The sequence below is a fragment of the Theropithecus gelada genome, chromosome 14, assembly GCF_003255815.1.
Source record: "Theropithecus gelada isolate Dixy chromosome 14, Tgel_1.0, whole genome shotgun sequence".
NCBI classification, from domain to species: domain Eukaryota; kingdom Metazoa; phylum Chordata; class Mammalia; order Primates; family Cercopithecidae; genus Theropithecus; species Theropithecus gelada.
In genome coordinates this window covers 33473846-33489128 of record NC_037682.1, presented here as the reverse complement: position 1 = coordinate 33489128, position 15283 = coordinate 33473846, and the positions used below count along the sequence as shown (strand labels likewise).

Below are 15283 nucleotides of genomic sequence, written 5' to 3'. Positions count from 1 at the left end.
AGGGCCAGAGCGCCACTCCCAGCATCGAAATGGCAGCGAGGAAGAGCAGCTCCAAATTCCCCTTCAGAGGTTAAGCCTCAATCATTGTGTCCCTTCCCTAGGGACGGCTGGCGCTCTCGCCCACTGGCGATGATTATGCGCCTAGAACTCGACCGCGAAGCAACTAATAGGAAAACATATGGTGTCAATTTGGACGCTCCGCGCCTCGCGCACACCCGGGAACGAGCGGCACAAGCCCTGCGGGTCGGCCAGCGACCCCGCGCCCCTCGGGGCCTGCCAGCCGGGCCGCAGCGGCAAACGCTCAGGGCTGCAAGCCCTGGCTGGGGCCCGCGCGAGAGAGAGCCTGCGGTTGGGGAGTCTGAGCTCCAAGGGGAGAGCCCAGCCGCCGAAAGGGAGCCTACCGGCCAAGCCCTGGGGTGCGGCAGGTTCTGCACAACTACCCCCGCAAAGCTCGCCACCTTTGTGCCCCTTCATCAGCTACGCGCTTACCAGCCCCGGAAGCACCAGGGGGCGACCGGCGTTTCCAGAACAGATGGATAAGGTGCTGGGGACCCTCTTAAGCCTTTGTGGTTCGGCCAGGGAAGGCTGCTAGAAGACCTGGGCCTTTCCACACTCCGAGTTCAGTTGAGCCCTGACGCCTCAACAGTAACTTCAAACCCGGCCTGGTTTCGCTGGGCCTCCAGGCTCCCAGGTCGGAGCTCTAGACTAGCCCTGCCACGTACCAGCACCCACCAACTAAACAGGAAGGTGGGTGGGGGCCCAGGGGGTCTGGGCAGAGGAAAGCAGGGAAGTAGAAGAGCCATAAGTATCAAAGGTGCTCTGGGCTTGGGACTATCAGGACCCAAGCAATTGCAGTTGCCAGGGCAGGGCTTTTCCAGTTCCTGGGCACCTCCTTCCCAGACCCAGTAAACCGCGCTCTCTTCCCGCGCCCTGTAACAGCGAGTTTACCACCCCTACCCTGCTGCAGGCCTGCGGGCTCCTCTTCCCAACCCTTCTAGGCCCATAGGTGGGGTAAGGAGGGGAGGAGCTGCCCTGAGAGTGACTTGGGGAGAGAAGCCCCCCACCCCGCCGAGTTGGTGGAGACTTTCAGTCTTGGCTAAGCCCAAAGGGGCCTCCTTCTCGCGCAACTAGAAGAAGCCTTCGCCCCGCCCTGCTCAGCCCAGCCCCTCTCTCCGGGGTCAGAGCCCGGGCAGGGGCGGGGAGGGGGTGTGAGTTACAGGATTTAGGGGGGATGGGGTTTCTCTACCGCAGCTTCGAAAACTCGGGCGGGCTGTTCTTAAGGGCCCAGCCCCTGCTTCTTCAGTATCGAGAAGAGCAAAGCAAACGCCCTCCCCTCCTGGGCTGCCGGGCGCGGAGGGGGGAGCAGCCGCCGCAGGCCCCGGGCCTCAGTCGGTCGGCGGCCGGGCCAGCGCGGGCGTCGCGAGCCTGTGTCCTCCCCTGACCCTCGGGTCCGCGCACCCCGAGCCCAAAGTCCCAGAAAGATCAGAGGCACTTACTGTTCTGCATGCTGGCTCTGGCTGGGGGCCGCGGGATTCCACGGGGCTCGAATACGGGGCTCTGTTAGAAAATAGGAGTTAATCCCTGGGCAGCTGCATCAGGTAGGCCTGAACTCCCAACCGAGGTGGACCTGGGGCTAGGACAGGAGAATCTCCGTTCCTTAGGAATTGATCTACTGAACCGCTTGGGGCAATCTGAGGGTCACCCAGCTCTGCCTTGCAGTGCATGCAAAAGCTACCCTTTGGGACTTGAAACAAAATACTCGAATATCCCCAATCTGTTTCCCCTACATTCTTTAGCAGTTAACCCTTTAATCAGTAGAACCGATGCCCCAATTTTGAATTTTTTCTTCTATCGGATCTATAGTGAAGAAGCATACTGAAATAGTTTGTTTTGACTGTTTGTGGGTTTTGAGCCCAAAGCAGCCACCACAGAACTTGCCTGAAATCTCGGATGTCTGTCCACTCTCACAATAAAAGGCCTCACACATCTGCGCGCCCCTAGTTAAAGTCTTCCCCCTAAGACAAAACAGAAGGAGAGAAAGGTGTATCAAGCTGTGGTTCAACAGCATAGGTCCATGGGCTCTCTGAGTCCCACTCTCAGGAAAAACACATGCATCTAGGGCTCAGTCAAACTGCCATCAAACTCTAAGTCCCAGCATTACACCCACATTCTCAGCGGCATCTCCCACAGAAGTCTCCATCCTTTAAAAGAGGCTGCTCTGGTCTGGCTTGGGAGAATTGGCAAATCTGACAAGTTGGGGTCCCACTTTGCAAAAATATTAAGAACCAGGAAAAGGGAGTAGAGGCCAAGAGTTGAGGTTGAGGGGGTGTGAGGGGAGAGGAATACCTGAAGTTTGGAAAGCAGGGGAAGGGAACCTTGGAACTTCCTGGTGCCAGACAGTATAGGCTGAAGCAGTTTGGGAGAGCTGCAGGGCCATACTCCCTCCTTCCTTAAGGAATTTCACAAGACCCCCAGAACCCAACACTCTGCTTACCCCTTTATCTTCCACTCCTCTCCCTACACCAAAAAATCTTCCCAATGGCCCCCTCTCCATCTACCACCCAGCTTTCTGGGACTTTGAAAGGGGCAAGCCTAACTTTTTATCCCAAACCTCACTTACTGTGATTAACTTCTCTTTTGACGTTTAGATCTTCACCCCTTTTACTGTACTGTGACACACCCTGCCTACCTCGCCTCACTGCTTTAAAAAGTACGAACAGGAGGGGGTGAGCATGGTCGACAAAGCCTACAGACGGCAAACAATGGCTTCTATTCTCCAGCTTTCCTCGAACCCAAGGAGCAAAACCGAGTCTCCCTAACTAGCAACACAGCTTCCAATCAAAAGTACCAACAACCCACCAACTCACAAAGGGAACTGAGGGACACTCCTAGCTTCATAAACCCTGACCCAGTGCAGGGTTCCCGGAGGCTGGTCCTGTACGAACCCCTCCCTGCCTTTCCCCCCCCCCCAAAAAAAAAAAAAAAAAAAAAAGGCTTTTGGGCGAGTGGAGAAAATAGAAAAGTAATTTCTTGTTATAAATATCTGGAGGTAATTGTGTTACTGGTGTGAGTTGTTAGGGGCTGTAAAAAGATACAACGGCACCGTGGGGAGCTCAATTGGGAAGAGAGAGTTACAATAAAGAGCCCATTCAAGAGGTCTGCCCCCCAAAAAGAGGTAAAATAACAAAATAGTCACAGCATCATTTCTCCGTTTTTTAAAAAATGCATTATTTTTTCTGTTTTACCTATGGTGATTATTGATCTGCCTGCCTGCAAGCAAAGAATTTCAAGAAGCACGTTTTACTCTACAAGGCCATTCCTGGTCTACTTTTTAACCGCTTGGTAGATAGCTTAAATCCATAAAAATAAACCGAAAATGAGGACTTTTTCTCAGCATTGGGTAAATACTGGCCACAGCAGACGGCTACTAGTTACCCTTATCTAGGTTGGTTCCCCAATGCTTCCTTCCTGTCTCTCAGTCCCCGCACCCATAGCCATGCCCTGGACAGGCAAAATCTCCAGCTCCAATGCAGAATACCCCACCCCACCCAATGCAGGACCCTGAAGCTGCAAAGGAGTAGCAGGTGGGGAGATGGGGAATGGAATTCCCCTAGGAGGGGTAAAACTTCCTGAACTCCACTTTGTAACCCATGCTGTACACAATCACAACAGAATGCCCCCATCCTGGCTGGTAACTTCTTGATACCATTTTTAAAAATTCAGTAGCTGAGCCCAGACAGGCCTTGTTGATTAGTTTTCGAAGCAGCTGGGAAGGTGGTAGTATTTCAAATTCCAGTTCTGCTCCATTCCCCCTTCCCTCTCGCTAAGAAGCTATCTAATTACTTAAGTTAACGTGAACACTAAGTGCAGAGGCAACCCGGGAAGTGGGGCACATCGACACCCGGAAGCAGTCCTGTGCACCGGAGAGGGCAGACCCCCAACTGCAGCCTGAGCCCCCCAGCTCAGCCCGAGGCTCTGTACGGCCTCGCTGGGGCCATAGACCCACATCCTGAACGAAGGCGTCTCCAGATATTTTGGAGTCGTCCCGGCCTTGGACCACGCACGAGACCGCTGGACCACTGCCCCCACCTCTCTGTCCCCAACACAAGCCTCAGTTTTCAAATGCTGTTGTTATTTTAATTACTTAATTCTCAAATTCCATCCCCAAACTCTTTAACTGGGGTAAAGGGGAGAGCTCACTCTTGGTCTTCCCGCCCCCAGCCAAAAGAGGAATTAGCAATTAAGATGACAAAGTTTTACTCTCTAGGGCCAAATAAGATAACAACTAATCAAACTGCCTTCAGACGTTTGCAAAGGTCACTGGCTATAAAAAATGTAATGTCAACGGCAACAACTATTATTTCTCTTCAGTAAACTCGTCAGGCTTTCAAGCTCTTTGCCTTTCATTTCATTTTCTGCTCCCAGCCCCTACCAAACCCTTCCCAAGTTCGAGTTAAACGTCCAAAATGCCTTAAGGAGCTTGGGAGAGTATAAGGAAAATAAAAAGGAAGGAAGAAAGAAACCACGTTCACTTTGTTTTTAAACTTTCTAGAAATCGCTCATGAATGAAGAGCCGGGTTTTAGCACTCGAAAAAGAAAGCATTTCCACTTGAAATTCAACTCCATTTCCCCCAATTACACTTGCTAAAATTCAGGGCTATTATGGCGCAGGGAGACTGAGAAAATCTGCACAAGGAAAGAGGCAACAACTTTATGAACTTTGAAAAGACACTTTTCCTCCTGGGATCTTAGAATCGAAAGCTCTCAAATTACTCCGACTAATTAGCTGGGAGAGGAAGTGATCAGACGAGGGGGAAAGCCAATGCTTTCATGTAGATTTATTTTCAAGGCCTTACCTAGAAAAACATAAGAGGATTCGGAGTAAAACAAACAAAAGCGCAAACCACCTCTGCACCTCAAAACCTGCTGAAATCCCAACACCTGGTGCGACTGGATCAGAGGAAAACAAGGAAAAATACCCACCAAGCGCAGGGGGCCGGAGGACAGGGAAGAGCCCCAGCCTCCGCAGGGCGAGGGAGATGAGAGTCTGGGGAAGCCTGGGGAGCAGAGAGTTTTCAAGTTCCGAGCTCCGCGCTCCAATGGAGTTGGGGGCAAGAGCCCGGGGGCTGGATGGAAGCTGACAAGTCCTCCCGCTCGGCTCTGAGCTCCCTCGGAGCGCGCGTCCCACCGCCTTGGCCTGGTGGCTTCCTTCCCGGCTCGCGCTAGCTCGCTCTTCCTTCTGCCTCCAGCGTGCGGCTGTCTTGCCGACTGACTCCGCTCCGGCTGGTGGCGGGCGCGGTGCCCCCTCGGCGCTGGAGTGCAGGCTGACTCTTCTGCGCCGGAGCCCAGTGCGGCACAAAGCCCGAGGGTCGGCGGGAGGGCGGAGACGCGGCAAGCCGGTTCCCTCCGCGATTCCTCGGAGCGCCCGCTCTCTGCGCGCTCGCTGGGCCTCGGGCTGGACAAAGCAGCCGGTAGCGGTTGCTCTCTGCGGCCGTTCCAGGGCCTTGGACACCACAGAGCCTCTTCGTCTTTTCCCGCGGGTCGGGAGCATTGGGCGACGATGGGGCAGGGAGCCGCGGCTGCTGCCGCGCCTGGAGTCTCCCTTCTTCCCGCGAGCTCAGCCCGCGCTGGCGCTGGCGCTGGCGCTGGGGCAGAGCTGGCCGCCCGCCCCGAGCCCTGCGCTGCTCCCGCTCACCGGCAGTCGCCCTCCGACGCGGGCTTTCGCTGGAAGTAGAAAGTTTGGGCTCCTGCGTGGAAACTTCTCCGGCCCAACTCTCCCGGCGTAGCAGTGGGGGAGGGGACTGGCGAGAGGGGAGGAAGGAAGGGGGGAGGAAGGGGGAGACCTGTCTGAATATTGCAATAAAAATAAAGTGAGAAGAAAGAAGCGGACTCACCTTTATGAGGCATCCTCTCTGGTTGTCACAGTTCCTGTCAAGAGTTCTGTTTGGTTGGGGTTTTTTGTGCTGCTGTTGTTGCTTAAAGACCACAATGGTTTGAAATGACGGTGTTTTAAAGGAGTTGCTGGTGAGAGTTTTCTCCACGGATGTTGCTGGGTTGGTGTATGAGAGCAATTCTCAGATTCCTGGGAAGGAGACAGAGATTGACAATAAAATGGGTTGTCAGCGGCTGGAGAGTGAGAGATAAAGAGTGTGGGTGAGGGAAGTGGCTGCAGCCAGCACACCTATGCTGATTGGTGATGGCTCAAGTGTGTTAATGTGTGTGTGCCGGCGCCCGGCCTCGCCTCCACCGCTCCTCACTGGCCCATTAGCGAAGCCTGACCTCTGTCATCATCCTCCAGCAAAACACTTCCTCCTGAGCCTGAACCAGAGCGGGAAATGAGGCCGAGCCACGGTTCGCTTTTCAAACCCACTAATCACTCCGCAACATGCAAATGCACCGCTCGCTCTCACACAAAATATTGCTTTATGCAAAGCAGCGCCGGGGCCTCGCGCCAGCCGATTGGATGTTCCCTCTCCCCGCCTGGTGCAATTGGTCCGTTTGTTTGAATATGAATACACTTGTTTTCGGCTCCGCCGGTGGGTCCCGACTCCTCTCCCCGGCGCAGGGCCCCCGAGCCCGGGCTCTGGCGCTCCCCCGCATCTCCCCGCTCCGCGCACGCCGAGAGTCGGCGCGGCCCGCCCTGCTGCCGCGAACTTGAGCGATGAAGTGAAGGCTTCTGGGTTGGGGGTCGCGCCCCGACTCCCCCTAAGCTGGGCGCGAGACTCCCAGCCCACGGAGAGCGCAAGTTTCTGCGCTGTCCTTTCTTGCCAACTCCAGGACAGAGTGGCCTGCCGCCCCGACCCCGCCCGCCCCCACCCCATCCCGGCCTGGGCCCCAAGACGCAGAGCACAGCGGCTGCCGCACCCCAGCCCACCTGGTCCCTTGGAAGAAGAAGAAAGAGGCGGGAGCGTCACTGGGTCCTGGCAGCTCCATTCCAGCTGCGGAGGCCGCGGGGAAGCCTAGGCCGAGAGGAGGTTGCCTGGCCGAGAACTAAACGAGGCCAGCAGCCTCCCCAGCCCAAGCTTCCAGGGCCTGTCCAATCCTCCACCCTGTTCCCCCGGCCCTTTCTTCTCTCTCCTTTCGGAAGCCGCGGTGCGCAGCGGAGCGGAGGGACAGCTCCGGCTGGAGAGGCCCAAGTAAACACGCCACTTACTTTGTGTACAGAGGGTTCTTGTGAAAAGCCCTGAAGAGTCCTCACCAAACACTCACCAACTTCTCCCACGTGCCATTTGTTGACTAAGTGCGGCTGCTTTTCGCGGCGCCCGAGAGGAGGGGAAGCCAGGGGAGATGAGAGGGGAGGGGGAGTGGAAGCCTGGGTGGGGGGGCGGATGACCAATGCTGGGAGAGATTCTCTCTCTCTCTCTCTCTCTCTCTCTGTGTGTGTGTGTGTGTGTGTGTGTCTGTGTTTGTGTGTTTGTGTGTGTGTGTGTGTGTCCCACCGGCGATGTCGGTATGTCAGCGTGTGTGCCACCGGTCATCTGTGTGTGGTGCGTGTGTCTCCGCACCACGACTCCCTCTCCTGGGTCTGCGCAGTCCATGGAGGCAGCTCCCCTTCAGCTGTTGCCAGAAAACCGGGGAGGAAAGTAAGTAAATGGCTTTTCTCTTCTGACCACACACCAGAAGTCCATTTGTTGAATGCCGCACGATTAGGACACACCTCAGTACACTCCAAAGGCGCCCCTCGGAGCCTGCAGTTAAGGTGACAGGAGAGCGAGCGAATGCCTGGTCCTGCACTGTCCGGAGCTCTCTCTCGGCAGCTTCGGGCCATGGAGCCGGCTGCAGGACACACTCCAGGACCGGGCAAGGGGGAATGGGGCTGGATAGCTGAGGGAGGCTGAAATGAAGCCGCCGCAGGGTACGCTAGACTCTTCTTGACTTAGGGAAAGTGCTGAAAGTCAAAGCCCATCAATAAAATCTGCGCGTCCTGAACTCGCTGCTGACAGGCCGCGTCGCCGCAGCACCTGGGAGCCGGGACAGTGAGGACGCTGCAAGCCGCCCTGGGCCGCCGGGCCACGTGTGGGCCTCACCCTCTCGTTCCTGCCCTGGACCCAGCAGCGCCGCGACCAAGGAGCCCGGGTAGGGCGGGAAGCAGAGGCCTCCCAGGCCCTAGTCAGAGTTAGGGTCTCACAACCCTCTCCCCTCCCCAGGCCGGGGAGGGCTGCCGGCTCTAACCCTTCCCGCGGCCCAGAAGCTCGCAGCGCCGGGAGGAAACCCGGGTCAGAGGCGAAGGAGGTGGCGCCGGGTGTACAGGTCCGCGGCCTCCTGTGCGAGGTTTCATTTCGCAGGAGCGCGACTTTAGGAGGATGCCGGGAAGTGGGGCCGCGGCCCTGAGTCCCAGACCAGCGAAAGTCGGTCTTCTCTTTCTCTCTCCTTTTACGTTTCAAGCGAGCATTAAAGAAGCTTGGACTCAAGACTCAAGTCCGCTGTGCAAGAGCGAGGGACTTGGGGGGAGGGGTGAGGGCAGTGATTCTGTCCGAACTGGAGGCGAGTATCATTTTTACAACCTCTCAATTAGCGACCGAGTGGATTAGCACCTTCTTAAGCTTTGCCTCGGAAAGAAGCAGCCGTAATCTTGTTGCTATTTCCCCCCAGGGCACTGGCTCTTTGAATCAGCTCCTTCTCCCACCCCTCCAACCCCCATCTCTCTGCGGAGAAAAGTTTTAACAAAAAATCAGAAAAGGCAAGGAGCGAGGAGTGAATGCCACTGACGTCATTGGGTGGGGAAGGGGGCTCGGGGAAAGACTCCTGGAAACTCCTCCGCACAAACAAAAAACAAAAAGGACTTGGCCGCTTCCCATGTGTCAATATTTGGGGAGGGGAGCTCAACCCCAGAAAGAGGCCGAGTTTTCAAAGTTTAAGGAGAGAGGGTTGAGAGCGAGATTTCCTGGTTCTCTCTGGACTGGTCTCAAGGAGGGTGGGGGTGCTGTTCTGCCTCGTGGGTAGCCTCACTCCCTCTGCCAAGTACCCGCTCCGGGGGTGACGCGGCCTGGGGGTGTGGGGGTCGAGACTGAGGTGCGGACGCGGTCGCCAGAGGTGTGTACAAAACCGAGACAACTCGCAGGTCGCCATTTTAATTGCGGCTACCAACTCACCGGAGGCCCACTTGCTGTCCTCCAAGGCGCGGGGGGCGGATGGGATTGCGCTTTAGGTACTGTCTCGCCTTTCCCCGCCTCTCTACATGCCCCTGTAACCCCCACCCCACCCTCCGCCCCCTGTGGCCAGAGGGAGGACCTCTCAGGCCGAAGGGTGCGTTCCTGCGGGGGCCGCCGGGGTCTTCCCACCCGGTAGAGGGGCTGTCTGCGTGGAGGGAGTCCCGCTGGGGTACTGTGGCTCGCCAGAGCCTGCCTAGAGCTTCTACCCAGTATTGATGCGTCAACATAAGGTCAGGCAAGCATCTCACCCGCACTGGTCTCTGGCATTCCCCTGTGCCCACCCCATCAGACCTTCGGGGAGGCAAAGAAGTGCCCACTTCTGGGGGGATGTGCCTCCAGCTCCCAGCTTCAGAACCAAGAGTCTCCCATCCGGAGTTCTGACACCTCCGAACTCTCTCTTTCCCCGGCCAAGCAGAGGCGCAGCGTCGGCGCGCTGGAAAGGGTGAAGACTGGCATTTCTTCGGAGGAGGAAAGTCTTGGCAGACACCTGCGTCACTTTGTAGTGCCCCAAACGTCTCTCTCTTTGCAGACCCTGGGAAGGTGGGATCCCTGGTCCGCGGAGCTGGCAAACGGGTCCAGTGAGCACTAAAAGCAAAGGCTCCCACCCTGGCCGCCAAGTCCCAGGTGCCTCCCCCGCTTCCAGGCCTTTGTCCCTCTCCTTTCTCCAGCAACCTGCCGGTTCCCGCTAACCCGGCAGCTTCACTGATCCCAGAGCCTAGAAAATCCAAGAAGATCCCAGAGACGCCCCGTGGCGCCTCCAGGCTGTGGCCACTGCTCAGCTGCGGGGGAAGCCGCTGTGCCCTCGCCCTTCCTTGCCTCCTGCCAAAAGGCCAGTGCTAGGGGCTCCCTGGGTTCCATCCTCAGTCCTCTTCCATTCACTCTGGGAGGCCAGTCTCTCTCTCTCTCTCTCTCTCACTGTCTCTCTCTCTTTCTTTCTCTCTCTCTCTCTCTCTCTCTCTCTCTGTCTTCTCCCTGCCCACCCCCGAAATACCTTTAAAATAACATTGTCCAGTGGAGTCTCCCACCAAAGGGATTCCTAGCAGCCCAGCGGGCCAGACTCCCAAGGCTTTGCCTCCCAGTCCCTCCATGCTGTTGTCCAGATAGGAGCTAGGTTTAAAACTCCTGATATGTAGAACAACTGGAATCAGCGGCACTCTCCGATTTTTGCAAATAGGGTTCCTAGGAAAGTTTGCTTTCCATTTCATCACCCTGAGACGATCCCCCTCATCTCTCTTTTCCCTGTGACCTCTGCCCCCAAGAAGCAAGAGTTCAGCTTCAAAGGAAAAGCAAGCAAGCCAAGGCCACCTCAGTCCCTTCTCCTTGGATGTCCCCTCTCTAAACCGCTGCCCGTTCTAAAGGCCAACGACCCGGTCCTGCGATTTGTCCCGTTGTGGACCTGGGAACAGGCAGGCGGGAACTGGGAGCTTTACTGGGGGATTTGAGGCTGGGGAGGAGGAGGGAGCAAATGTCATGGCTGGCTCGCTGGAGCAGCCAGGGAACCGGAGCTAAGCGCATCCTGACGGGCTTTTAAAATGACATTGATTAGGACAAGCTGTTCCCAACCCCAGTAAGAGTTAATCTGCCTGTTAATCAAGGCACTAAGGGGCTCAATGCGAGTTTTATTAGCGACAGGAGAACAGAGGCCGCAGCCAGGGATCAAAAGCCGGGATCCCATATATTTGTCAACGCTATCTCCAAAAAAAAAAAAAAAAAAAAAAAAAGGATTTTCAATTAGAAAACAATTCGGCGCTTTTCATCACTTCCTAACCCTAGCCCAGTCTCACAGAGGGTGACTTCCAAACCTGGCTAGCGGGGAAAACCGCTGCCGGGGGACAGAGGGGCAGACAGGAACTGCGGGTTGGCTCGGCCGAGTGCGGCAGGGGAGAATTTAAGAATCCTCAGCCCGCGGCCCGGATGCCTCTGATTCCTCACGAGAGGAAAGGGAATGAAAAATGAAGCAACAAATGACACCACCCAGGCTGGCAGCCCTCCTTCCCCGCCAGACCCCGCTCCTCAGGCCCGGCTCTGGCGCCGAGTGGTGTCCAGACCCTGCACGCGCGGCGCGACCCGCAGGAAAGTTTGTGCAGCGAGAGTGACTCTCCTTCCGCCTCGCGCGCGCTGCCCCCTTCTGCCCCGGAGGGGCGTTGGGTTGCCTTCGGTTTTCCTTTCCAGTTCTAAAATAAACTCCGGGCCCTGGGGAAATCTGAATAGTAATTCCAATCAACCAAATTCTGTGAGAGGGTCTGAGGAAAAAAAGACAAGCCTATCACGGGCGCCCTCCGATCACGAAGGGCACCGGCATGAGAAAGCGACAGAGGTCTTCGGCTCGCCCTGGGCGCGGGGCGAGGACTCTGGTCAGAGGTAATTATGTCACCGCGTTTTCTCGCCGTGACAGCCGAATAAACACAATCTCCAATAAACATCTCTAATGAGGGAGGAGGCCCGAGGATGGCTGGGTTTGATTTATGACTGGAGGAGAAGGTCCACTTCCCACTGCGAAGCGGGCAACCTGCTCGCCGCCCAGCTCCAGGAAGAGGAACCCGCGGAAGAGAGGATCCCGGCCAGGTAAGGCGCGCGGCCGGACGGCCACTGCGCTCATCCCCCGTTTCCAGGTGAGGTGAGCAGGGGGCGGCCACCGCTCGGAGTCGGGCGGCGGTCCCAAACACCTGTCACAGGTGACTGAGCTCCGAAGGTGCTACCAAAAGACCTAGAAAGAGGGCGCAGGAGCGCGAGTGGGGGTGGGGAATTGGGGGCTAGCCGGGGCCTGGCCCAGAGGCCGCCCCAAACTCCCGGGCGGGGTTCTCCGGTGCCCCGCCTAAGCCGGCCTGGGCGTCTCCAGCCGCTTTTAGGGCTGGGCTCTCAGGACTTTCGCCCGGCTGAACCACGAGTTAGTCTAAGTTTGTGTCTTCCCTTCCCTGACCTACTTCGGGGACACTTCCGGCCCCCGGCTCCGGCCCTCCAGGGGCCGCAGGGTAGTGGGCGCTGCTCTTTCCCGGGTTTGGCGGCCCGGCTCCCATGGCGCCCGCGCGCTTCCCGCCTAGGCAGCCAGCGCAGCGCCCGCAGTAACCCGAGCCCGCGTTCTAGCTCAGTGAGAATCGCTAATTATTAGGTCTTCCGAAGTGAAGCTCAAATCACACGCTGGGGCTTTACGCGCTGCTCAGCTCTGTGGGCCGCATTCTTTCGTACTCCGCGTCTTTCTGAGAAACGAACCTCATCTCTAGACTTTGTTGCGGTCCAGCCATCTACACTTTGCAACCGCGGGAAACTTCTGCTGTACCTCGCCCGACCCGCGACGGAGTGTCTCTAAGCGCTCCAGGCGCGGGTACGGACTTTCCCAAGCGTGAATGTCGTGAACTGCGACGCAGAGGAGGTCTAGATGCAAAGTGCGTCCCCACCTCCTGCATTTTTCGCGGTCGCGAGTGGCTTTAGCAGACAGCAGCAGTAGACTCCCGCCCCCTACTCCCAGCTCAGGGCCGGACTGGAAGTCCACTCTTGGGAGTGGAACATTTTGCTACTTTTGCAGAAGAGCACACTCCGCCAAGACAAGTCCCTCCTCCACCCCTCTTCCTATCCCTCCCTCAGTAACTCCCTTCCATCTTTGTATGCCTTCTTTTAAAAGCAAAAATCAAGCCCCGGGGCCACTTGGGGCGGGCTTTGATTTGGGGACACCAGTCGCGGGCAGCGGAGAGGCGCCGCGGGCCCCGAGCCCGGCCGGGGCCGGAGCCCGGGCGGTTACCTGGGAGCGGAGGGCTGGGAGGCAGGTGAGCCTGGCAGCGCCGGTTCCCACACTTCTCACCGCCGCTCGGCAGGGGAAGTGGCAGATCTGACAGCCGCGTTCTACGCGAGGACCTGCCCCAGAGTTTAAATGTCAATGATAAGAAAAGAGGGTGCTCAGGCAGGCGCTAACTTTCCTTAATATCCACGCCAGCGCCCTCCTCATTGGCTGCAGGGTCCGCGTGACGTCATGGCAGCTAGAGTTGGGCACAGCTCCGCGCAGACTGGCTTTCCTGCGGGGCGGGAGCCTACTCCTCCCCACCCAGGGTCCGGCCGGCTCCAGCCCCTGCTCTGGCCTTCCTTGGCCCGGCCTGTGACTGCCCTAGCCCGGCCCGGCCCGGCCCGGCCCGGCCTGGCCCGCCCTCCTGTAGGGCGCAGAGTTGATCCCCAGGAAACCAGTCTTGCCGAGTGCGCTCCTCCGCACCGTCGGGCACGAGGGCCCCAAGATCTGTGCCCCTAGGCTGGCCAGCTACTTCTCTGGGTAACCAACCTGTCCCCCCCTCCGATCCCAAGGGAATCACTTCATCGGAGAGACCTGAAGGCCGCGCCGGGATTGAGAGGCACTTTTGGCAGCAATCATTTTTAGGAGGAGTTCGAGGCTCGATGAGTACCCCCAACCTGGCCCTCGAGCCCGCAAGTCACTAGCTGGGCACAGACGGGGGCTCCGGGAAGAGGACCAGCGACCCCTTTTTCAGGGCTAGGCCAAAGGTCTCTCCAGGCCTGCTGGGTTCTCAAGAGAGGGAAGCCCTAAAGGGGGCCTGCCCGGGCTTCCCTCGCCCCCTGGCTGAAAGGCTCCAAACACATAGAAAATGTAGGAGATTGTATTTATCTTTGACTTTGAATTAACTGTTGACTTTGTGACTTAGAGGAGGAAAATAGGAAAATCCCAGATTCTGAAGATAAGACTCACAGAAATTGGGGCGGGGTCTGCAGGACACTGACTTGTTGGTCTGTGCCTGTTTTTCCCTCACACCTTCTGTGGACTGCGAGATGGCTTAGCGGAGCTAGGCCTGGTTATCTTGGAATGGAGATTTAGGCCCACGTTGTCATTCCCGTCCCCCATCCCTCAAAGCAGGAGGCTTCTCAACTCCTTCCACTGTGCTTCCATCCGGCTCTCCAATTTGAAAGCGACAGAGGTCGGGCCCAGAGGGGCAGGGGTCTCTTGAGGAGTTTGCGGGAGGAGAAGGGGCGGGGCGTGGAATTACCTTTAGGCAGCTCGTGGGAGACCCAGCCCGGGGGAACCTAGGAGTGTGTGTGTAGAAGTAAGGAGGGGGACGCCTGGGCAGGAGGAGGGTTCTAGGGCCAGTCCCTGCGCGTCTTGATCCGGGCTGCGGCTAAGGGACAGCCGAGCACAGATGGCGCCGAGGCGTAGGTCTAGCGATTCCCGCTCCCGCCCCTGGCACACCTGGACAGGTGCGGGGCCTCGCAACCGGCCAAGAGGCAGCTCCAGGCAGACCGTCTGCCCACTCCTCTTAGCCCGGATAGCTCCTAGCCAGACTTGATTTTTTGTCTGGCTCAGCCCGTCGAGGACTGGAGGGCAGAGTAGGGGTGGGAGTAGGGGTAGGGGTAGAGGTTGGGGGTGGCGGTGAAGGTGGGGAGGAGAATGGAAGCTTTGGCTGAGAAGTCTCCGCGGCATGTTCTTACTTATTTACATTCTCCAAACTTTTTCTTCATCCTAACGCCCTGGGCATCCTGTCTTAAGGCCTATGTGCGCCCACCTCCCACTGGCCACTCTAGTCTGGGCCTAGACCTTACCATGGTCCTGTCGCCCTGCTCGGCTGGGAAGGGACGCTAAGAGAGGCATTTGTTCTGGTTTCCCTGTTGCCGTCGGCTATCTCCAGTGACCTAGTTTCTTGGTAAGCCCCTAGCTCCTCTCCAGGACCTGGCCCAGCTTCCAGTCTCAGATGTCCTGAGGTCTCCCAGACTCTGCCGTCCGCCTTGGCATGTGGGCTGCGGATAGGCCTCGGACCTGGGTAGGCCTTCCTAGCTGGCCAGTTTCTGTCCGGGGCTCGCTCCCCACACTGTTCCAACCCGAGGCCGCCGAGAGTGCTGCTCGGGGCTTGTTTGGAGTCCAGGCCGTTAAGTGTGCGCAGATCCCTGCAACCCAGCAGGGTGCTCGAGAGCGACTCTGGAAACCCCACGGCCCCCGCCTGCTTATCTGCCTGTCAATAAAGGGCGCGTTCGGGCTGCGCGGGAGCGCCGGTGGTGCAGGCGAGGCCCGAACTAGGCCCTTCCGAGCTCCGGGCCAACGCACGAGCCGCTCTCCATTTGCCCCGGGCACGGAGGCTGGGAGGGAGGGTGCCGGCGCTGGGGTCGCCGCGGGAGAAGGTGCACGTTTAGCCGCTGCCTCAGCTGGA

At 57.8% G+C, this 15283-nt stretch overlaps 1 protein-coding gene across 8 annotated transcripts in view; it reads right to left on the bottom strand.

Moving 5' to 3' along the window:
• PAX6 (paired box 6) overlaps window positions 1–13041 on the bottom strand; it is a 29261-nt gene extending 16220 nt beyond the window's left edge. For 2 of the 8 annotated variants that reach the window (XM_025355383.1, XM_025355388.1), the window contains exons 1-4: window positions 12889–13041; window positions 5895–6082; window positions 1939–2015; window positions 1497–1557 (exon numbers count right to left, since the gene is read on the bottom strand). In XM_025355383.1, the coding sequence (XP_025211168.1) occupies window positions 1497–1506 (10 nt within the window). In that variant the 5' untranslated portion in view covers window positions 1507–1557; window positions 1939–2015; window positions 5895–6082; window positions 12889–13041. Of the gene's footprint in view, window positions 1–1496; window positions 1558–1938; window positions 2016–5894; window positions 6083–6181; window positions 6421–7153; window positions 7436–12888 lie in introns of those variants that run through there. The other 6 variants (XM_025355384.1, XM_025355389.1, XM_025355385.1 and 3 more) reach the window with 4 other exon arrangements.
• Between the last annotated feature and the right edge of the window lie 2242 nt (window positions 13042–15283).